Source organism: Ambystoma mexicanum, chromosome 6q (assembly GCF_040938575.1).
Source record: "Ambystoma mexicanum isolate Mex_15411 chromosome 6q, UKY_AmexF1_1, whole genome shotgun sequence".
Classification (NCBI taxonomy): Eukaryota; Metazoa; Chordata; class Amphibia; order Caudata; family Ambystomatidae; genus Ambystoma; species Ambystoma mexicanum.
The window spans coordinates 765753867-765778631 of record NC_090937.1 but is presented as its reverse complement, the minus strand read 5'-3'; the positions used below and the strand labels follow the sequence as shown (position 1 = coordinate 765778631).

Below are 24765 nucleotides of genomic sequence, written 5' to 3'. Positions count from 1 at the left end.
GCAGATCCAGAGGCCGCAGTTGGAGGAGTCCCGCCAGACAGCCATCACAATTGGAAGGTGGGTGCAAATTGCACAGTGCCAAACATTCCAATAGGGGGCAGGGTAGCAAGTTTTGTGCAGGTTTGGGAGACCTTATTGAGCAATGTATGGGTCATGAACACAATCAGGGGGTTTCACCTGGACTTTTTCACAGAGCCCTCGCAGTCGCGGCTGCTCCATCAGATAACATTGTCAGCTGCAGACAGGTCAGCTCTGGGCGCAGAGGTGGGCTTATTAAAGAGCAAGGGTGTGATCCGGCAGTGTCAGAGCAGCCAGGCAGGTTTTGTCAGTTCCCTATACCTAATCTGGTGGAATAGGTTTATCCTCTACAGGCACTTAAAGATGGAGGGCATTCACATGCTCAGGGATATTCTGCGCTCCAGGGACTGGTTAATCTACCTGGACCTCAAGGACACGTATCTCACAGTCCCCATCTGCTCAAAGCACAGGTGCTTCTGCACTTCGTTTGGGAGGGACAGCTCTGGGAGTTTGTGTGCATGCCCGTTGGGCTCTCGTAGGCACCCTGGGCCTTCACAAAGTTGATGAAGCCTGTCATGGCATATCTCAGGGAAAAGGGGCTCATAATGATAGTCTACCTTGACGACATGATACTCATGTCGCAGAGCAACAGCCTCCTAGAGGAGCAGGCTCAGATGACAATCGTCCCGCTGCACAGCTTTAAACTGAGGGAAATCAGAACTTGCACCAGTGCGTCACCTCAAACTTCTCCGATTCCTAGTTGACACAGAGGAGTGCATGTCTCCCCTTGGTCAAGATACATAATACACAGAGAGAAATACTACAGCTTCTGAAGAAGAGCACAAAATTGCTGCAGAAATTGGGGAGACTGATAGGATTACTATCCTCTTCCAATCAAACCATATTTCCCAGACCACTATATTGCAGGGAGCTGCAGAGGCTCCAGGGCAGTCATTTGAGGCACAGACTGTCTTATACGCAATGCGTAGTTCTATCATACGCAGCAAAGATGGAGCTGCACTGGTGGCTTACTCACATGGAGGCCTGGAACAAAGGGCGATATTTGAGTTAGTGCCAGATCTTATCATAGTGTCGGATGCCAGCAGGACGGGCTGGGGAGCGAGATGCGGGCCTATTTCCATTGGAGGAAAATTGTCATCTCAGGAGCTAGAGCTCCACATCAACTGTCCAGAACTCCTAGCAGGGTTATTCGCGATCCGCTCCTTAGTCAAAGGCAGAGCGTGCTGTTGTGTCCTACTGAAGATGGACAATATATCGGCAGTCAGATAGATCAACCATCTCAGAGGTATCAGGTTGAAGCCTCTAGCAGAGTTAGCCAAGGATGTTTGGCACTGTTGTCTGCATCAGATCTCGGTGACAGCAGAGTACCTGCCGGGGCTGGCGAATGAGACTGCAGACTGGAACTCGAGGTACCTGCTTGATTACAGCGACTGGAAGTTATTCAGGCAAGTTTTCTTAATCTGCAGCACAGATGGGGCCCTCTAGCAAGGGACCTCTTTTTCTCCCACATGAATACCCAACTCCCAGGATACTTCAGTTAGTGGCCGGACCCAACAGCGAAGACGGGGAATGCTTTCCTTCAGCCGTGGCCCAGGGGAATGTGCTATGGCTTTCCCCCATTCATCATGATTGAGAGGACCCGACGAAGGTCCATCAGGAGCAAGCAGAAATTTTTCTTATAGTGCCGATGTGGACTTCGCAAGCCTGGTTTCCAGTTCTTCTGAAACCTTCTTCTGATATTCCAATCCTACTACCCCACAACCCTTTTCTTCTAACGGGTCTGAAAGGAGATCAACATTCCCTCGTTCGGAGCCGGATGTTAGCCCTGGCGGCCTGGAGGATTTCAGGCCTATGTGGAGAATCCCAGGCATTTTGAGCAAGGCTTGTATCCTTATCAAGGACAGCAGGCCCTCATACCACTTCAAGGCGATACGCTAACTCATGGTAGCCTGGATGCACTGGTGTGTGGAACAGGGTTCCCATCCAGTTTCAGCTTCTCTAGCGGAAGTCCTCAATTTTCTGGCAGCATTGACGGAATGGGGACCAGCATACAGGACAGTGAATGCTTATAGATTTGGCAATGTCGGCGGTCACAAGATAGTAGAGGTTCTGATGGTCAGCAAGCACCCCGCTTTTATACCGCATGCCAAAAGGGGTGTCCCCGTCTATGCCGCCCCTGGCTAGATATGTCATGTTGTGGGACGTCAATGCAGTGCTGGACTTGGCTGGAAGAGTATATTCCCCAGACAGGGTGGTATTTCACGTCTCCAGGAGCACCAAGTGCAATTCCAAAGTTAATTCATTTACAACTTTCACGGACGAGCCAAAGTTGTGCGTTGTCAGAGGTCTCAAAGCATACGAGGCTATGAATGAATCCCTGAGAAGGGATAGAAGGGCTCAGCTACTGATGGCTATTATTCGCAAACCCCACAAAGAGGTAGGCGCTCGAACACTGGTCCGCTGGTCCATTGATACATCGCATTTCGGCACCCACTTTGTCAGAGGGGCCATGGCCGCGAAGGTTTTTCAAGCAGTAGTCAGGCTGAAAGATATGAGAATGGCGGATTGGTCAGGGGAATCCCGTCTTCAGGGATTTCTATTTAAGGCCCACTGAGCAAACAGCATAGCTGTTGGCGAGTAAGCTTTAAACAAGCATAACGCTCGCTTCCAGTGTTGACATGGATGGAAGATTTTCCATAATAACTTTCGGAAACGTCTTGATTCTATTAAAGACACATAGGCGAGCATTATTCCCGCCCTATGATAATTCACTACAAATGGTTATGTTGTATCATCCTGACTTGTACTGTATTAAGTAGTGCAGCCATGTCACAGTATTAAATAGTGAGGAACGGTTGTTGAGTATACATCAACATTCGGAAGGTTATGCGTTTTAATTTGCGACTAGTGTGAATTACGCCCTCCCTAACGCCAGTCTGCTTTTAGCAGCACCTGAGGTCAAGTCCAGCTGAGGTGAAGGCTTGCAGCAGCTAAATGGATCGCAGAACGGTAAGAGTAGGGAGCAGCCCTCACAGCATCAAGAGAGGAAGCAGGACGTCATCAGAAGGCTCTTGTAGGGCTGGCTGACACAGGATTGGAGAATTGAGGTCACAGATTAAGAGACTTGATTAAAAACAGACTTTTGGGAAACATTTTTCTTGGCATTTGTGGTTATGAGAGGGGCTATTGTTAAGATTTCAGCATTCAAGGATTGTTAAGAGTTTAGTTTTTAGTAGTTACGCTTGACTTAAATCTTGCTGTTTGAGCTTCTAATAGAGAAAGAGAAGCATAATGCTCGCCTCCATGTCTTTAATAGAATCAATACTTCTCTGACAGCGATTACGGAAAGTCTTCATTCCTGCATAATTGGATTATGTTGGATTGGATCGGTCATGCGATTCTCTGTCATATTAACCATTTAGATATCATGCATCAATCCTGAATCAAGTAATTTCAAAAGCAATAATGATGATTTTTATTGATGTTATCAAATTGATACTCCTTGAAATGTAGAATCAGAAACCTGCACCAAAGTTTGAAACTATGTATTAGATGAAACCAGGAAAGGACTTAAAATATCATTTGATCCGAAGAGAGGTGGTATACAAAATGCATTACTATGTAAAGATGCATTTTGGATCGATTGCTTACATTCAGTGGTACCATATGGAATTAATTAAAATGATATATTATCCTTTATATAAATATCTCTGCCATTTTCATGTACTTATTCGTTACAGCAATTTTGTTTCAAACAGAGTCTGTTGGGACAAAGACTGTAGACCCAATACATTATAATAGAGCCAAAAATAAGTCTAGAGAGATGACACAAGTGTAATATGTGTTGGCGTAAAGAGATTTGCTGTGTTAGGTGATAACTTCATTATTGTAAGGTAAGAAGTGATTGAATATATTCTCACACATTTTTGTTTTACCTTGCTATTGTTTCTTTGTAATTGATTGTCCTCCTGATGATCCCATTCAGGAGCTAAACACGTTAAGGGAGTACGTTTTGCTCTCTGTATTATTCAAAGGAAGATCTGAATTGTATACAACATGGGGGTTGAGAGGGGAAAATACAGAGATCTTTGACGTGCAGCACGGAGTAATGCAGGGATGGGATTTAGCGCCGCACCCGTTTTGTATTTATATTGACAGTTTAATTGTAGAGCTGGAAGCCAATAGTATGGACCCCACTCGCCCACAAGGGTGGGCAATTTGCGCTTCCCTGCCTTATTCTTCGCAGATGACGCAATGTTGCTAGCAACCACTCTGACGAGAAGTGCAGTGACGTTTACTTGGCAATAAATAAAAGTAAAACAAAAACTTTAGTCTTCAAACATAGGTCAGATGAATGTAGAAAGGTTAATGTAGAGATAGAAGGAGTCATACTGGAGCAGGTTGACATACAACTATCTGGGGTTGTGTTTTGTACAAAACTGTACCTGAGGTGAGCAAGTTATAAAAGCAACTACAATTTTAAACAAGTATAGCGGGGGCGGGGCGTGGCTTGGCGGCCATGCAAGCGTGAGCTAACTCTGAGAGGCTCCCACTCGATCCGACCAATGATCCTGAAAAACGGCGGAAATACACACCGGAAGACCGAACGAATGCAAGGAAAAGGCATCGGAAGGCTCAGGGCACATACGGGAGAAGACCCGAGAAAAATCGGAAGTTGGAACGAGCGTAAACGGAGAGGGAGGGATGCGCGGCGCCACCAACAAAATGGCGGGCGCGCAACTCTGAGACCACGTCCCGCGTCCTGTGACACGAAGGAGGACACGAAGAAGGACCGGAGGTGAAGGGAGAGACCGGAGGTGAAGGGAGAGACAGCCGACCAACACCCAGCTCAGGCAGAACCGGAATACTTCCTGAGCGGCGTAGGCGCGAAGCACCAACTGCAGCAGGCGGGAGAAGGAGCCCGCGACGGCACTGCAAGCAGTCGCGCTGCATAGAACTGGAGCGGGCAGAGTCGCCGCGAGAAATGAGAGGCGGCCCACGGATCGAACCAAAGAAGAGCCCTCCCCTGCCGACGCGGAGGTGAGCAACTGCAACAGAGACCCGGTAGGGGAAAGAGGCGCGGCAGCGACCGGGACGTCAAAGCCCGGACCCGGATCGAGGACTGAGCGGAGCCTGCGAGGTGAGCTGCGGCCGAACTGGGAGGGCGCAGGAAGGCGGCCATGAACATAATGCAAAGGGGATACACACGGATGCAGACCCCGGCCCAGCCGGCTGCCTCAGGACAATAAGTAAGAGAGGGAAATAACCCACGAGGCGGCACCTCAAAAGAAGCTACGAGCTACGAATTCAGCTGGTGAGACTGGCCACCCGCCATAACGCCAGGACAGGGGCAGTGACCAGGGGAAGAACCGCCCCACGGAAAATAGACTGCAAGCACCCACGGGTGTGCGAGAAGACAATACCGCAGAGAAGACACGGTGGAAGGGCAAATAAAGAGAGACAGAGGGAAGAAGTTCTTTAGAGGCCAACACACGCAGGAAGTGCGTGAGTGAGGGCGAAGACTGCGCAGAAACCCACTGAGGCGCAGACCCCGACCAAGCGGGACCCACTGCAGGCCGAGACGAGCAGGTATCAACATGCCAGACAAGCCAAAGAGCGGCAGAGGGAGACAGACAGTCATGGAGACATTCGCCCGCAAGAGCGATGACCAGCAGCCCGAGGCGGAAGAGAAAGACACGCCAGAGCCGTATGTCACGCAAGGAGAGATCAGGCAAGTGGAAAGCAGCATATTGGAAGCCATAGGGGCCCTAAAGACGTCAATAGAAGGCAAGCTGGATGCAGTGATGGTGGATGTGGGACTTCTCAGACAAGACACGAGGAACCTGGCGGAGAGGATGACAACAGTAGAACAACAAGTGCACAGCAATTCAGCGGAAGCAACCACCTCGCGTACACAAATGTCAGAAGCAATAGAGAGAATCAATATACTAGAACGTAGAGCTGAAGACGCAGAAAGCAGGGCCCGGCGTAACAACGTACGCATAGTAGGGCTGGAGGGGGAGGAAGGCAGAGACCCCACGAATTACATAGAGAACCTCCTGATACAAGAAGTAGGAGCTGGGACCCTGTCCCAGGGCTTTGCAGTGGAGAGGGCACATCGGGCGCTAACCAGGAAACCGCGCCCAGGAGCACCACCGAGACCAATGATTGCAAAGATCATGAACTTTAAGGACAGGGAAAAAATCCTGACTTTCTCAAGAGAAGGAGGAAACATAACAAGAAGTGGGGCCAAGATAACGATGTATCCAGACTACACGGTCAACTAGATGAGCTGGAAGGGGAAATCGAGAAGGCCGAAGAGCAGGCGGGGGAGAGGGGAGTGGAACAGGGGGACCTCACCACCCTGCGACAACAGTGTGTAGAGACCTGGGAAAGACTGGGGCGCCTCGACTATGGGAAATATATACAGAAATTACACGCCGAAGGGGACAAGCCTAGCAGACTCCTGGCCTGGCTAACCAAACAGGAAACTAAGCGGGAACCGATCAATGCAATCGAAAATAGACAGGGGGAGGTGATAAGATCCCAGGACGGTATAAATGAGGTGTTCTCGCAATTTTACGAGGATTTATACTCCAGGGTCCAGGAAGCGGAAGAGGGGGACCTGGAGGAAGCCCTCGCGGAAATCAGCCTCCCACAATTGACGGAGGAACAGGCCCAAATGTTAGATGCCCCTCTCACGGTAGAGGAACTAACAGAAGTGATCACCCAGCTACCGACAGGGAAATCTCCGGGGCCAGACGGGTTGCCAGGCGAATTTTATAAACAATACAAAAACGACATAGCCCCGAGACTGCTGGAAACATTAGAGGAAGCATATGAGAAAGGAAGACTCCCGAGTAGCATGTCAGAATCGATAATAGTCCCCATCCTTAAACCGGGAAAGCCACCTCTCGAATGCGGCTCCTACAGACCGATCTCCCTGATAAACCAGGACTCCAAGATCCTGACGGCGACATTGGCTAACCGCCTTAAAAGAGTGCTACCCACCCTGATCCACACAGATCAGACAGGGTATGTACCGGAACGAAACACGTCCTGGAATCTACGCAGACTCCATTATGTCATAGAAAGGACAAACCAAGAGGGAGGGGAGAGGGCTGTAGCTTCACTGGATGCAATCAAAGCATTCGATTTGGTGGGGTGGGACTGGCTCCTGGGAACGCTCGCCCACTACGGGATTGGACAAGGGTTCATACGATGGATAGAACTATTATACAAATATCCGAGAGCGAGGGTCAAGACAGGTAGACAAGTTTCTAACGAATGGGGCATAGAGCGAGGCACAAAACAGGGATGCCCCCTGTCTCCAATGTTATATATTCTGGCCCTGGAGCCGTTCGCAGTATTCCTAAGAACGGATTACAAGGACACGGGCATAGAGATAGATGGGGGAACACACCAGATATCCATATACGCGGACGATATACTCCTCTACATACAGAACCCACGCACCCACCTGCAGGACTTGCTGGAGGCGCTGAGCGCGTTCGGTAGGTTATCCGGAATACTGGTCAACAAAGAAAAATCCTCACTATTTCCCCTAGCTGGCCTACGCGCAATACCGACAGATCAATTGCCGCACCTAGGTATCGCATGGACCCCGAACACCTTCAAATACCTGGGAGTGGACATTTACCACGATACCACGGAAACACATGCAGGTAATACACAAGCAGCCCTGAACAAAATCGAAAACGACATGAAATTCTGGCAGACCTTACCGTTGGGCATGATAGGCCGAGCGGCGCTGCTAAAGATGACGGTCCTGCCCCGACTTTTATATTACTTTACAAACATCCCATATAACATACCAAGGTCCTTCTTTAAACGCCTACATACCATGGCGAGAACCTTCCTGTGGGGAGAGGGGAGAAACAGGGTGGCACTAAATACACTACAAAGGAGCTACGAGTGGGGGGGCATCAAACTCCCAGATTTTGAGTATTACTACTTGGCAGCACAACTCCAATATGTGGTGCGATGGCTAGGGGAAGAGATCTCCATAGACGCAATACTTTTTGGGCCAACACTCCGGAGATACTACCTGAGAGAACTCTTATGGATAAAGGCCGCCCAAGCCAAAGACCTTCCCAACATAGTCCAGCTAGGCCGAACACTATGGAAAAGAGCCTGGAAATCACAAGGCACACGAGACCCCTGCTCAAGACATATTCCACTAGCGGGGCTAGTGGACACCCGAGTGGCCAGTTTGGCCACGTACAGAACACAATGGGAAGACAAAGGAGTAGCCCAAATAGGGGACCTGTGGCGAGAAGGACAATGGGTCGAATTCCAAACCCTGGTGGCCGAGCAGGGCATGCACAGGGGCCAATTCATCCTGTATAATAGCCTAGTTTGCGCAATAAAGAAAAGGTGGAACACCATGCCAGAGCCCGAGGACACCGAAGGAGCATTGGACGCATGGTATGATGTTTCCGAAGGGGGACACACCGTATCCAGACTCTATGAGCAATTGCTGGGAATTACCAACAAAAAGACACTAAGAGCATGTATGAAATGGGAAGAGGAACTTCAACAACCCTTTGAAGAAGAGGAATAGAACAAAGTCCTCTGGTACACGAAAAGGGTCTCCAGGAACGCCAGGTTTAGGCAGCTGCAACTCTACATAGTGCATAGAGCATATCTGACTCCCAAGAGAATGTCGAGGATGGGTGATGGACAGGCCCGGTGCTGCCCGCGTTGCGGAGTCGAACAAGCCGACATGGTGCACATGTTCTGGTCGTGCCCGCAGATAACAGACTTCTGGAACATGGTGAAAGAGAAGGCGCTGACAGCAGACATACACATGCCAGCGGGATCGCCAGCATCATACTTATTGGGCCTGTTCCCAAGGGGGCACCGGCAGATGTCACATGTGGCAAAAATGAAAGACTTAATGACAATATTGGCGAAGCGCCGCATAGCGATGGCATGGAACAAGAGCGAAGGCCCCTCGAAGGAGGGCTGGTGGGCCGACCTACAAAAATGGACAATTGCAGAGACGGCAGTCTGGCGAGAGCCACTCAAAGGGGGCAGAGTAACAGTGGGGCCAGACTATTGGCATGGAACTCTCTGGTACAAGACCTGCTAGGTAACAAAAGTGGGGATGACACGAGCGACCCGGGCAACTCAGGAAATGTGGAAACTGACCCGCCCACGCCGGAAGGCACCACATGATTCAGAGACAGGAAGTACTGGGTGGAAAGAGGCCAGGCCGTGGCCTGCGCAGACACTGAACAGTGTGAATCCTACTTGGAAAGGCCAACATATACACGCATAGACGAGAGTAGGGGACACTCCCAGTGAAAGGAGGGAGGCTGCTGAGAGATCGGTCCCTCCGCTATAAACGCGACAACTGTTAGAGCCAAGCCGAGGAGGCGACGGACTACGAACATACCGCGGCAGCCTTTGGGAGAGGGAGGGGGGAGGAGGAAAAAAAAAGGGGAAATGGGGAATGCGTTCTTTTTTGGTTTGTTCTTTTCCTTTATGTTGTAAAACAATAAAAAGAAGTTAAAAAAAAATAAATAAAAAAAAAAAAAAAGTATAGCGGGGGCCTCAGGAAGTTCTTCCAAACACATGGGAGAGGAGCTTGGACACCAGCTTTAGAATTATATAGAATACAAGCTACCCCAGTTCCAATACACGCACAGAGATCTGGGGCCACGCAGGCCAAAATAGGGCCCTTGAATGTGGTAGAAAATAAATTCCTAAAATCTCTGTAGATGCAACCCAGTAGTGCGCCCAATGCAATATTGCATTTGATTTGCGTCCCATTGAACACTCAATTTCTATTAAACCACGCCTATTTTGGGTTCATATTTGGACGGCACCAGAGTTATATATGTTCAGAGAACTGTTGAATAATTATCTGGCATTGGAAGGTAGCCGATCAACTCCGCGGCTGAGGCACGTAAAATTCTGGTGCATGAGATTGGGTTTAGGATTACTCTGGGAAAGTCCATCGAGCATGCAAGCAAATTCTAAGACTGGGGTAAAAACAACATGCAGATTGGACTGCAGATGAACAATGGAGGCAGCCTGTGCAAGCCTTTCTTGTGGCCAGCAAAATTTGCAGGTCAAGGTAACGTTCGGATACGAACAGTACCTGGATGCTATTAACCCAGACTATGCCCGTTCACTCCTTAATGATGTTAGATCGGAGACGCTACAAGTGACCTCCTTCAAGAGGAATTGGTATGGGCAAAATTATACTAAATGTTTGGCATGTTGGGAAAATGTGAGTCTGACAGGTAAGATTTTCGTAGGAATGGTAAATCTTCCTGACCTGTGTCAACCCCACAATGTTTTGCTTTACTGGTGGATTCTTTTTCCTTATACCTCTGTGAGTGGGAACCTTTTTCCACACTCACTGAATCTTTTACTCTTTTCATGGGTGTCCTTTTTAAACTCTCCATAGTGTCTTTTAAATGTTATCCTCTTTGATAACTTTTTGGTAATACGTGCATGTTGTTGCTGGGTTGCTCTAGAGGCTCCCCTTTTAACTTTATCTGGCTAACCTTGAGAGAAGTACAGTTCCCAAGGGTAGAAAGGATCTTTGGATCCCTTTTACGTTTTATTTGGTGAAACCAGCACACCTCACCTTATGTGGAGTGCTGAGGAGATACAATGTATCCCCTTTCACACTAAAACTAACAATTCTGTTACAGGGACAAGCTTACCTTCAATGGCTGGTGGCATTGATACCTTTTACTAATTCAGTGCACCTTTACCGCAGGCTGTTTTCACAGCTGCAGTTAAGGCACCCAAGGGTGCTCATTTTACCAAAATGGCCGTCTTGTTTTTTTAGTGTTTTTGTCCTCCCTTCTTTTTTCCCCTGACATCCAGGGTGGGAAATTCCTTTGTGTGGTTTTTATATTTGGCGGGAGTCCCCTGGACTCCCTGCCCAGGCTCCAGTCTGTCTGTCTGTTAAGGCAGGAAGCGAGGGAGGAGTCCAAAATTCCACAGCCCTTTGTCTTCCTCCTTGCCTGAATGGGGGCAAATCCCAATGGGGGGGTGGCTGTCCTGATTGGACAACCAGACCGCCCCTTGTTGTAAAATGCAGGGAGAGAATGCAGAAGTTGTGCTGTAGATCCTATTAAATACTCGAACCTGGAAGTTGAAGACAAATCGACCGCTGGAACCAAAACCAAATAGGATAAAGGAAAAGCTGCTGTGATGACCCCGACCCAGAGCCTGCTGACACCCACTAGATTCAAGAAGACCTGTCTTTTGAGCCATCCCATGCCGTGCTTCGACCTTTCTGGGCTGCAATACCCCAATACCCTGAAACCTCGAGCCATTGTGTGTTGCACAGTCTTCCAAATATCGCTCAAACTTCACAGGCATCTTGCTGGATCTCCAGAGACACAAATCAAGTCTGAAAAGTCCCCTTACCAGAGTGCTGGACCTTTGTAACGACGAGAATCCGATCAGCGATATTCTGTTTTCTTCTGTGCTCCTGTAAAAGGTGTTAAATCCAGAGCCGCATCCACCTGCGATGAAAACTTTGCCTACAGCCTTCCACGTTGATCCCTGCTGCAAAGTCCCTTCCTTGGTCCTGTTTTCAGTCACCACAACAACTAATCCACCAACCAGGTTTTTGGATGCAGATCCTGAAGTTCTCCTGCTGCAAAATATTCTCCTGTGCCGAGGTACTGTGCTGACGTTGGTATTTACTTACCTTAAGTCTCTTTTGATTCCTGTGTAGTTGTGGGGTGTTTTCTGTGATTGGGGGCCTTTCACCCAGTTCACCCAGTCCCACTGCTGGAATCCTCCTAGGGTGTCTTCTGTGAAGCCCTTGGACCCTCAACTAACTCTAAAGTAAAATACTCACCTGTTTGAACAGTCTTCCTAAGGAACTCTGAGTTTTACTACTTAAGAACCTATCCTGACACTGCCTGTTGGACACTAGAACCTAGTGACCCCACCTTCTGCCACTGAGAACACTCATGCTCCAAGAATAAGGGAATTAATTTTAAGGGATTGGGTCTTTTGCCTAGAAAAGAGAATAAGTGTTTAAAAGTTACTTATTTGTAAAATAGTTGGTTGGTAACTAACTCTGAGAGTGAACAGTTACAAAAGTTCTTACTTACCTTGAATGTGTGTTGCACTATTCTGAAAAGTATATGTAACATCTGTCTTTCCTTAGCAACTGTTCCACCATTCTAACAGAAAGTAGATCTAAGGGTATATTACTCACCTATGATTTGGTTGTGCCTTTTCCCAAAAGTAATGCTGTTGGTTTCACTTTATTATTCCCGTTAGGATAATTGTATGAGTGTTCCCCAACTGGGTCTTTCTTCCCCAGACTTACTGTTAGCCTGTCCAGAATAAGTCTGCATTATGTTTTACCTACCTAGAATAACTTTGAGTCATTCATAAAGTGCAACATTGAGTTTTGCTTTCCCTGGTCTGTTTTAGACAGACACAAAAAGAGTCTTAGATGTATACCTGCCACAAGTTGCAGATAGCTCCTTGAAAAAGTATATGGGTTTCAATTACGTTGAGCTGTGTGCCATCCAAAAATAAGTTACAAGACTTCCTGCTTATCTCAATCTGTGTTTCACTGATCTCAAAGCACCTGTAATTGAACATTATATCCTTAGATTTTACTCACCTAGTATAACTGTGTGTTATCACAAAAGTAGTTATTGGTTTTCAAATCAAATTCTTTAATGTGATATAGGTTGAAAATAAATTCAAACTTTACACATATTACAAACACATCCTAAACATACAGCCATATATGTCAACATCAAATATTAAAACCGTTTCGGAAATCATAAATTCATCAGTGTACAATACATATAAAATTTAATATAAAATAAGATAAGAAAAACAAAATGACTAGACAGTTATTATTCGGATCCAATTAAGGACCTAAGCCTAATTTAGTCATTTGCCAGACATTATAAAGTGCAATGAATAAGTGCATGTTACATGTGTTGGTACAATAATGCCAGAACGACAGTTCATGAATGGCTAATAGATCATGTACAAATTCACCCAGAAATTTTATAATCGGCTCTTTCATGGCCTTGCATTGCGTCAGAAGATGCCTAGCTGTTTCTGGGCACGATAAAGATTTACAAAGCCGACATGTCCGCTCATTAGCAGGGATATTATTCCAAGCTCCTCTATTGGTTAGAGTAGGCAACTGTTCCAACCGGAACAGAATGATAAATCGTCGGAGTCTTCTGGTAGGGCAGAGATATAAATAGGCCTGAGGTTTCATAAACTGATATGTGCGGTATTTCACAAAATTATATGACTTGAGACTACTCAAATGGGAGAAGTTTTCTAACCAGTCCCAGAGTTCTACTTTTTTCTCAAGTGCATGTAAAGTTTCATTAGATACGCAAGTCCCTCTGAAAGTCCAGCCAATGTCGGTGAAGAATTTACTCATATCTTTATAAAAAGATGAGGTAGTATATTTTTTAGTTAATTCCTGCTGAATAACCGACAATAAGGGATTAGAGCAGTGGTATTCAAACTGTGGGTCGCGACCCCCTAGGGGTCCGCGGGTGCATCCCAGGGGGGCCCTGAGAGCTCAGCATGAAAAAAGATTTTTTTTTTTTTTAGATTGGAAGAAATGGGCAGGGGTGGCCCACATGGGCGGGCTGAAGCATGAAACTGTCTCAGGCAACAATGAAAAAGTGGCCCACAGTTGTAAATGGATATTCATTCCTTTAGTCACAGACTGGGCCTCATTACTACTATGGCGGACCAGTAACAACGGTGCTGGTAAGCTACCGGCACCGTTGCTACCGTTCCGCCATAGTAAGAGTTGTGCTCGTGGGTGCTTGACAGCCCCCGCCAGGTCTGACCTCAGCTCGTCGGATGCACCAGCACCGTTATTAACGGTGCCGGTGCATCCGAGCTCCCCCTTCCCATTTGAGCCATATGGGGCTCAAATGGGAATGGGGATCTACCGGCACCTTCGAAAGGGCAATTATCATGTCCGCCTAACTCGGCATGATCTAGTAATTGCCCATTCGCGGGTGCCAGACCCGGATGCAACTCCAGTGGCAGCCATGCCGGTTTTACCGGCACAACTACCGCCAGAGTAGTTATGAAGCCCACTGTTTCAATAGTACCCAAAGGGGTGCTTTGTGTTAAAATGTAAGTAAATTGTGATATATTCAGCAACAATGGTCAACATTACTAACTGCATAGTGGCCCCTCACCCATTATGGAGGAGCTAAGGAGCCAGCCCAGTGAAACAGTGAGCACTCCCTCAGCTGCTTTATCCAGCTAATGGAGTGCTCCTGGGCTGGCTGAACTGTCAAAGGGAAACACTGTTTCCCTTTGACAGTTCAGTTTAGTTCCCCAGCCGCACATGCTCACTGAGCCATGCAAGTGCTGGGGCGTTTTGCTTCGCCAGCATTGCATAGCTCATTGGAAATGCTGGCTGGGGCACTGCATGTCTGTATGTCCGAGGGGGAGCTCCTGCGCCTCCTCGCACATACGGACAGAGCAGCTGGAGCAGCACCCACACACAGGCCAATGCAGAAGGTACGTTTATGTTCATTGTTTTTATTTAAACATGTGTATGGATGCGTTATGAGTGAGTGTATGGTGATGGATGCTCATGTGAATGATAGAGTGATTGCTGTATGAATGTGCAGCGCCTTGCATATACACATAATCATGTTCATTGTGTTAGGACCAGTGGGGCCCAGGGGACAGGGATGGTATCTTTTTACCGGACATCTATCATTCAAAACCCTCTGCCTTGTCCACAAGGCTTTCTGGGGCCTCGGTCCAAAATACCTTCAGCTATTCCTCCGCAAATACCTCCCCTCTCGAGCTCTTCACTCCTCTACCTCCAACTCCCTCAGGGTCAGTCGTTTATCAAAGAAACGAGCTGGGGGTAGATCTCCGTCTTCGGCTGGGGCCTCCCTCTGGAACAGCGCCCTGCCACTCTAAAACTTGAGGAGAACCATCTTTCTTCCTGCACTTATCAGACCTACCCTGTCTGCTGCCTTAAACGTAGCACTTGCAAATTGCTGGCTGCACTACCACTGTTTGTTGCCTTTATTATTTATTTATTGTTATTTATCTGTTTCTCCTCTGCTTCGCACTTTCCACTTCTCCCCCCTTCCATGCACTTTTCCCCTCACACTTGCGCGTTCTCAATGTCACTGGGCCTAGTAAGATCGCTGTTTTATTCTCCTCTGTTCCCCTCCCTTGCCTTGTCACGCTCTGAAACACTTGTGTACGAGCGCGATAGAAATAAAATATCAATGCCTGCCCCCTGGACTCCCAGCAACAATTGCAAACTGTTTGGCTATTTACCCATTTTTTGTTAAAAGTATGCTCTACAATGCAACATTTTAACCTATTAGTTAAAAAAAAATTCACAGGGGGAAACCCCCCCGAACCTCCCCTTAATGCCCCTCCACTTAAAAAAGATTCACCAGCCGCCACTGGCCCTCAGACTGTGTTGGGAACGGGATGGGGGAACCGAGGGACTATGGTGGGAGCACAATGGGCGGGAACCATGGGATAGTGATGGGAGCAGAGTGGGGAGAGCCCTGGGTGTGTGATGGGGTGGGGAGAGACCAGCGACTGGGTAGGAGTGGGATGAGGGAGCCCAGCGACTTTGATGGGAGCAGGTGACGGCGCGCAATATATACTGTCCATTTGGCATTTCTGGGGGGTCCCGACCTGCCCAAATTTTGCTCAGGGGGGCCCTGGCCAAAAAAGTTTGAAGACCACTGGATTAGAGGAACCTCTTATCTTCAAGTAAATCCCAGCTCTTTTTTTCAATATCAACGCTTTCAGCGAAGGTAGGCCCAATTCCAATCTTATTACAGCCATAGGTACCCCCGGGGGAAGTCCCAGCATGCGTCTCCAGAACTTGCCCTCGATCACTTGAAGCCACTCTAGCTCAACTGTTAGCAGCGACTCAATACCATATATAACCATAGGGGCAAATATTTGCATATAAAGATGGCGAGTCCCCCATAGCGTGAAGCCACCCTGTTTGTTGGTAAAAGATGAAACTAATGATATTACTTGTAATGCACGAGTGGTCCGCCCCTGTTTACATAGTGTATAATCACCTAGTGGTTCTATTTCCACTCCTAAATATCGGTAAGAAGGGGCATATAGGATAAGATTTTTATATACTACCAAATTTATACGGGTTACCCTTTTCCTGGTGAATCTAAGTACTTTAGTTTTATCCAGATTAATGGACAAACCATTGGTCTTAGCATAGTCCCAAAGGATATGTGCCGAGCGCCTAAGGCCACCTATGGTGTTGTCTAGGACTACCAGATTATCAGCATAGGCCAAAACGGGACACAGTACATCCCCCAATTTTGGTGGGCAATTGTCCACATCTGTAAGAGCCGCAGGGATGTCGTAAACATATAAGTTATAAATAAGGGGTGCTGTAACACAGCCCTGCTTAACCCCCCTATTTTGAGACACATTTCTAGTTGTATTGCCCTCTTGATTGAGTCTAAGGCGCACCGAGGTGTCATAATGGAGTAATTTAAGATAGTATAGTAGTCCTGATGGACATCTCATTATTTCCAACTTGGTCCAGAGTCGCTCACGAGGGAAGGAATCAAAGGCGGCCTTAAAGTCAATAAAGAGGGCATACAACGGGGGCTGCCCTTTACTAAGCGCTCTAGTGCGTAATATGCCCATTACCAGTAAGTTATGAGATGTAGAGAAATCCCGTCTAAAGCCGCATTGGAATCTGCTAAGTATGTTAGTATTATCAACCCATTTTTGCAACTCGGTTAATAATAAAGAGGCAAAGAGTTTCCCTGTGATATCTAACATAAATAGCAGCCTGTAGTTATTAGGGTCTGAGCGCCTACCTTTTTTGAAAACTGGAATGAGAATGGCAGTTTGCCAGGATCTGGGGATAGTTCCCTGGGCTAGTATCTTATTAAAGAGTAAGGAAAATAACTCCGCCCAAAATACAGAATTATTTTTGATCACAATATTCGCTAACCCATTGGGGCCAGGGGCTCTCGAGGACTTAAGGGAGGCAATTTTATTAAGAATTGCCTCCGGAGAGACGTCAAAAGGGGGAATAGTCGGGGCCTCCTCTATAGGTATACTCCAGGACTCCTCTTCTTTTGTATTGCGATTTAATAGGAACTCTACCCATGTATTCTCGTCAATTGGGTTGACCAAAGGGCCTATGGCTTTCCCTCTATTCTCATTGAGAAGTGCCCAAATGCTGCGCGAGTTCCTAGAAAAAATCGTGGTTATGAGTCGCTGATCCCTGTTATTTCGCTCTATTCTCTTAATATTTTTGATCTCGGCTCTATATAGCGTTTTAGTGGTTCTTAATTTCTCACGGTACTGGGTTTCAGAAAGATTCAAGGTTTTTAGGCCACGGATCATTCTTCTAAGCTCTCTCTTAGCATCTCTAATTTTTCTGTTGAAAGGGGGTAAAATACCTCCCGCTTTTAACATGAGGCCCTTTTTGACTGAAGCATGGTAACCTGAAAAGCCCGATATCCAGTTTTCAATTTCATTTGTCGTCATATCGTGAAAATCATGAAGGCCCTGCATGGTGGTACATTTGAGAGCTTCAGAAGCCGCTCTGATGTTTTTCTCTGACCATATAATTCTGGTTCCTGAACAATTAGATTGTACCTCTCCAATATGCACTAGGGGATTGAGGGGAATCGGTATAGATATTGAACAATGCAGCGCAGCATGGTCACTCCATCCATTAGGCTTAACCCACATGTCTCTTACTTTGGATTGGATCTCGGGGGTCATAAATATATAGTCTAATGTACTAAATGATGATCCGTTTGCCCAAGTGTGCTTCCCAGGTCTGTCGCCCAAAGTGCGGCCATTAATCATCGCCAAGTCCCAGAATTCAAACAATTGTAACCACTCAAGTCCTTCGTTCTCCCTCTTACTATGAGTCATCAGGCACTTCCCACTAAGCCCTGGGTTGGTGGATATAAGAGTGTCGTCTGTCATGTGGCAATTAAAATCTCCCACAACAATGATGGCCACATTGCTAGTTCTTAATGTCCAGGTAGACAGTACATCCTGTATAGCCTCGTGTAAGGTGTCCCTTGCTACTGCTCCCGGAGGGCTATACAGATTAATTAGAAGAAATCTACTACTACCATTTTCAGTAGGATATTCTACTTCCACCGCCAGTAACTGATCTTCAGCATTACACTGTATTTTCCGGGACTTCATAGTGTTGGTAACCCCTGTCAACAGGCCACCATAAGGGCGGCCCTTACAGCCTCGTTTCGCAAATGATTGATGTATAGCAAAACCGTCTAACACTTAAGAGTCTAATGACCAAGTTTCCTGCAGACAAATATAGCTATGTTGCGATAGAAAGGCAGAAGAGCCGTCTGTCCTCAGAAGATGTGAAAAGCCTCTACAGTTCCATGAGAGTAATGATAAATATCAATGATTTTGCAGCAGCTGGGGTAAGGAATCTAACAAGGACTTGAGTGCTAGTTGTACTTCTGCCAATAAAGGACTATCTCCAACTCCTGTATTGCACTCATTACTAGAGGATGTTATCCCAACAGGTTCCTCAGAGATAGCTGAGAGATCCCTCTCTTGCGGGTCTACATCAATATCAATATCCACCGCTCTCAGTTCTTCTTTATAATTTCTCAGTAATTGCACAATATTAAGAAAAGAACAATGTAGGGCAGATACATTAGGATTAGGGCCCGACAGAGGTTCGATAAAGAGAAAATCATCAGACTTTAAAATACGCAGTTGTGGAATGTGGTGTAGCCGAGTTAGTAGCTCAGAGCGTGCCAACCAGGAGTTCTTATTCCTAGGATACAGATTCTTAATGAAGCATATGCGATTAGTCTTGATTTCAGGCACTTGCTCCTGCTGTTCCAAGAGGGCATGCTTAGTCTGGTCCTCGGAGGACCGTTTCTCCGGGGCAGGCTCAAGGTCGAAGGGCGAGCCTGCTTCACCGACAGGCCCTGAGTCCTCTAATACAGTTTCCTCTAGGTCCATGCCCTGGGCCTTATCTTCAGGGACTAACCAGTCCGTGAGCAGACCTTTTTTGTTGCTGCTCGCAGAGCGGCTCTCGTCTGTCTTTTCCTAGCTTTTTTTGAGCGAGTTTCAAATATAGGTCCTGGCCCTGCCGTAGGGGATGGAGCATGTATTATGGCTGACTTATTTTTGAGGGCCTTTCTGGCCATTCTACGTTGTTTACGCGTGAGGGGAGGTTGGGGACGCTGTTCCAAATCTTGTTCCTCTGCCTCTGGGGGAGTATCTTCGATTAGAATATTACTATGAGGTGTCCCATGCACCGTTTCCCTCATCTTCTCGTCAGCTTGTTCTTCCATCGCCTCGGCTATTAGGAGAGCATCCGATAGGTTCACTTCGGTTTCTTCTCGCAAGGTATCCTTCGAGTTTAATGTCGTGGAGATAGAATTGGTGTTGGATAAGATACGTCCCGTCATCTGTAGTAGTATCTTCAAAGCAAATTGGAGTGAGGCTACAGACGTTTGGAGCTCAGCTAACCGTGTAGCATTGGATTGGGAACCAGTGTCCTCAGCCGTCTCATGGTCCGGCACGTCCTCCATTGAGGCCATTGCGAGGTTCGGGGAGAGGGATAGACGTTCCCCACTTCCAGATTTATTATGTCCCCCTGCTTCCATATTCGTGTTATTTTCTTTCAGGGGTGAGGAAACTTTAGATGTTATCTGTGGCGTGTGAGTCTGCATCCCTCTCTGTATCGTTAAACATAGATCTAAAAGCGGATTATTGTCAATGTCATCAAAGTTAGAAGAATTTAGAGAGGTGCCTCCTATATTTGCCAGTTCAGTCGTCTCCTCAATTGTAGTAGAATTGGTCTCAAGGGGGGGGTTAACAGGAAAAAACTCCGTAATAGCTACCTGTACTACAGATAAGGTATATTTCAAGTTTTTCTTTACTTTGCCTCCCTTTCTGTGGGTCTCCTTTGGCTCTTTTGTAGTAGGGGTCCTGTTTTTCCCTAGATTATAGGTCGAATGCTGCGCTCTTTTTCCCCGCTGCATCGCGGCGTTTTTCTCCCTCTTTCAAATGGCTAAGTGCAAGCCGGCTGAAAGCGCACTGAAAGGTACCGGGTCAAAGGCCGTAGCCTGCAGTCCCCGGCTTATGTACCTCTTTTAGCTTCTTATTCAGGGCATATTTTTACTGTACCTAGAATAAGTGTTCCACTATTCACAAAACATATATTGTCCAGCTGACTGTTTATGTGATTTGTTACCGAGTGTCACGGTACAACTGGTAGGGTTTACTACACTTGAATTACTGAATGTGATCTGAAAGTAACCATTGGTTTTTACTCCCCAAGAATAGGTGTGACCTATACTGAATGTGTATGAAAAGGATGGACTTCCCTAGAACTACTGTTAGGTGTTCCAAATAAGGTTATATGCTCTGGTCTGTGTTCCTTCAAGCATATTTTTGTGTTTTTATAATTGTGGTTATATAGAATGTGATAGTACTTATTTGCCCAAAAAGTATCTGGGCCTACTTGTATTTAAATAAACTATTTATTTATACAATACATAGTGTTTCAGTGTTTCTTTTGGACCATTTGTATTACAATTTCATTTGTATTGATTTTACAGCCCTCTCTCCCTCCTAAAATAAGCCTGGCTGCTCCGTCTACGCTACCAACGATCTCACGTGGTACAGCCTTATACTAAGAGTGGAGTGTTGTACAGTCTCAGTTGAATGGCTTTGATGAAAATTGGGTAGAACTTCAGAAAGACTGTGCTAAAAATCTGTCCCTCATTTTGTTTTGTTCTGCCCGAGTTACAATGACCTTCGAGTGATATACTTAAAGTGCATCTTCAAACTGAAAGGCATAAGACGGGCAGCAGATGCAATGGACCTATGTATGAATAGCGATAACCTTAATACTCTTTACTTTGTTGCTAGATATTTGCACAGGGCGTTGTCAAGGAGGTTGAGCATGTGCAGAAATAAAGGGGTTTCATTTGTTTCATGGTTTTAATCTGTTTTTAAATGTAATGTTACTTTTCTTTTTATATGCAATTCTGATTTTATAAGAAATTGTTTAGGGAATGTACTTTGCTTTGATGGCACAAATGCTGAATAAAGATAAAGCTATATATATATATTTAAATACTCAAGTATACAACATGATGTTTGAAATTGATACACAGATTTTAAACTAATTATGAAGTTAAAACGTGTTTTCAACTTAAAGGGATGGTCTAGTAAAAAATTTTATTTAAAAAATAGATAGGCAATATAAAAAAAAATACTAGCATTCTGTTTTAAAACTTCCTATGTAAAATGTTATTCAAGCTCAAAATTCGCAAAAGCAAGCACATGGGCGCATCCATTTTGTGAAATGGAGGCCCTCCTGTGCTGGCTTTTGCGGCACTAAGGAAGGAAAAGCCAGCCAGCTGTAGTAAACAAAAGCTACCGCTGGGTGGCTTTCCCTTCATTAGTGCTGTAGGCGGAGGACGGGGACCGGAGACCAGAGCAGGACAGCTGCAGCTGAATCTCGGTAAGTGCTATTTATTTTTTTTAAAATAAGCACTAGCTGCGTTTTTTTTTCTAAGTTTTCCGGGCTGGAGGAGCCCGGAAAACTTAGAAATAAAACCGCAACTTTAAAAACGTATTTATGTTTGCGGTCGCTTTTAAAGCGACCGCAAACCTAAATACAACGTTATTGTGTTGGAAAACGGTGCGGTTTTTCTTTCCAAGTTTCTCAGGCTCCTCCGGCTCGGGCTCTCGGGGAGCCCGAGAGCCCCAAATGGGAAAGCAGATTTAGGCAGACACAACGCAGCATTTAGCATTTCCTATTTGGGTCTCTCGGGCTCTCCACGGGGAGCCCGAGAGCCCCAAATGGGAAATCGGCTGTAGGTAGAAACACTACGCTGCATGTAAACATAACCGCGTTGTGTTTCTGCCTGCTGTGGCTTTCACTTTGGGTCTCCGGTGCTCAGCACCGGAGACCCAAAGTGATAGCCACAGCAGGCAGAAACACACGCGGTTGTGTTGGAAAAGTGATAGCCACAGCAGGCAGAAACACACGCGGTTGTGTTGGAAAACGCTGCAGTTTTTCTTTCCAAGTTTCTCAGGCTCCTCCGACCCGGAGGAGCCTGAGAAACTTGGAAAGAAAAACTGCAGCGTTTATCAACACAATAACGTTTTATTTATGTTTGCGGTCGCTTCAAAAGCGACCGCAAACATAAATACAACGTTTTTAAAGCTGCGGTTTTATTTCTAAGTTTTCCGGGCTCCTCCAGCCCGGAAAACGTAGAAAAAAAACCGCAGCTAGTGCTTATTTTTAAAAAGAAAATAAATAGCACTTACCGAGATTCAGCTGCAGCTTTCCTGCTCTGGTCTCCGGTCCCCGTCCTCCGCCTACAGCACTAATGAAGGGAAAGCCACCCAGCGGTAGCTTTTGTTTACTACAGCTGGCTGGCTTTTCCTTCATTAGTGCCGCAAAAGCAAAAGCCAGCACAGGAGGGCCTCCATTTCACAAAATGGATGCGCCCATGTGCTTGCTTTTGCGAATTTTGAGCTTGAATAGCTCAAAATTTTACATAGGAAGTTTTAAAACAGAGAATGCTGGTATTTTTTTTTATGTTGCCCATCTATTTTTTAAATAACATTTTTTACTAGACCATCCCTTTAATAACAGTGCCCAGGGTTTGGTCAGTTTATGAGTAATCTGACTTTATATTGCTGCAGTTCTTCTCCTCTCTCTCCCACCATCCAGTAAATGAGTGCAAGGGCTCCTGCTCCTACTTGTTCATGATGTGTGACTAGTGAAATGTCCCCTAGATTAAGTCTGCCAGCAGCTCAACACTGCTTGCGCCTCCCCTCCCCAGGTCAAGGTTACTTATTTCATCAGCCGCAGAATGCGTTGCTAGCTCATATCCATGATACAGTCTTGTGACCTGGAGCTTGCACGAAGAACTCTGCAGCAAGCAACCCAGGTAATATACAAAAATATATATTTTATTCTGTGTTTCGCTAATACGGATATGTTAAAAAAACTGTTGGCAAATGAAGGCGAAAGCAGAGTAAAATGAAAACGTTAAAGATGCAAGGGTTTGAATTAATCATAACCCATCATTGATCTAGGTGGGCTTTACAACTATCCGTTTTTATTCTGTGTGCGTTACAGAAAGGGACCAGAGGTATAGAATGTATTCTTAGTTTTGACACCAAAAGGAGCAGTCTACTATAAACTGCTAACAAGCTGTGCACCTCCTGCACGAAAAAAAAGCATCAACCACCATGATTCTGTCTTGTGGGCTTGTGATACTGCAGCCCTTCGTGGCCACGCCCTATTCCCCGCCTCTTTTTCTAAAATCATGAATATGCCCAGTGTGAGCCAGCCTTCTCAAGGCATTCAGAAGTAACAGATTATATGCATTGACATTCAAATAAACAGTCTATATTATTGAAACTACAGGTACGGAGAGGGCTACGCGAACAGACAGCCAAGCTGGCATCCTGCACACACTCTGTGACTGTCGAGCTTCCTCCTTTCTGCTTCAGAAGGCCAAGCACAGCCAAAACGCTGACGCCTGTGAATACCCATAAAACAGCATGAGGATGCTTTGTTGTTCTGTCATTTGCCAGCTATACTGTGTCTGCCACTAGGGGCATCATTTATTACCATTTCAGCACAACTCTGTCACCGGTTTCAATCTGATGGCTGTTATGCAGTGCAGGCTGCGTCTACTCGGCTTCGCGGGTAAATCCGTCTACTGAGGTCCAGTGGCCAATCAGAGAAAGAATACGCATGACGTCTACGTTTAGCGACGACAACACTTGATAATAGTGCGCGTGCGCCAGGCACACTTATTGCGTAGAAATGCTTGTTATTTGTGTGAAATGGGTAGAAATAGGGGAGGAGACATGCGTGCGCTGCATAAGGTTGACAAATGATTTGGTAGGGTAATGTGCGACGTTGGATATTTTGTCCTACGTGCCCACGTATGTATTTAAGAAATTCTCTAGAAACCGTGATCACTGAATAGTGATTTTGGCATTTTAAATGTTTTTTGCAAGATGTTTTAATAAAGTCAGTAATTGCTGGTATTTGTTTACGCCGAGCAGTGCGGGAAACATTTGTAGCGTACGGCTTTTAAGAGTGGAGTGAGGCAAGAGCAGACCCTTTCTGCTGAGCTTCCAATTAGAGCTGAGGAGGCCATCTTTACTAAATGGTTTTGCAGGACACTTTAGACGAAATAGCACATCAGAAGCCGGCTACCGTGCGCATGGTTCCATACAGTGTCATTCATTCCCATCCCGCCAACTTTTTTGGTGCCATTAGGGATATGGCTTTTTTAAAATTCGTTTTTATTGGCATTTCAAAATTAAATCACAAACTCCCACCGTTAACCCAAACAAATCACCCACCCGCATGTCGCACAATTAAAACAGCTATTGGTAATGCTAGTCCTGTCAGGCAATGCCCAACAGGTGCAGTCTTTGAGGGCAGTATTCAGGGACGTCATTTCACCAAAATGCCAGGGGTAGCGGAAGAGACGTCACATGACCGTTGATCTCTGATGACATGATGTCATTTGACCCCCCACCTCGATGTGACATCACGAAAAGCGATGGAACATGACTTTTCAACCCTTCACAAAACAGAAAGGGAGATCACATATTGTTCCTAAGTACACTACGAGAAATATGGTTGCGATATCACTATAATGTTATATACATTTCATA

General features: G+C 46.2%; 1 protein-coding gene across 2 annotated transcripts in view; it reads right to left on the bottom strand.

Moving 5' to 3' along the window:
• Window positions 1-23856, bottom strand: part of MND1 (meiotic nuclear divisions 1) — a 1036840-nt gene extending 1012984 nt beyond the window's left edge. Inside the window, exon 1 of one of the 2 annotated variants that reach the window (XM_069631298.1) lies at window positions 23702-23856. In XM_069631298.1, coding sequence (XP_069487399.1) covers window positions 23702-23704 — 3 coding nt within the window. In that variant the 5' untranslated portion in view covers window positions 23705-23856. The remainder of the gene's footprint in view (window positions 1-23701) is intronic. The other variant, XM_069631299.1, reaches the window with a different exon arrangement.
• Between the last annotated feature and the right edge of the window lie 909 nt (window positions 23857-24765).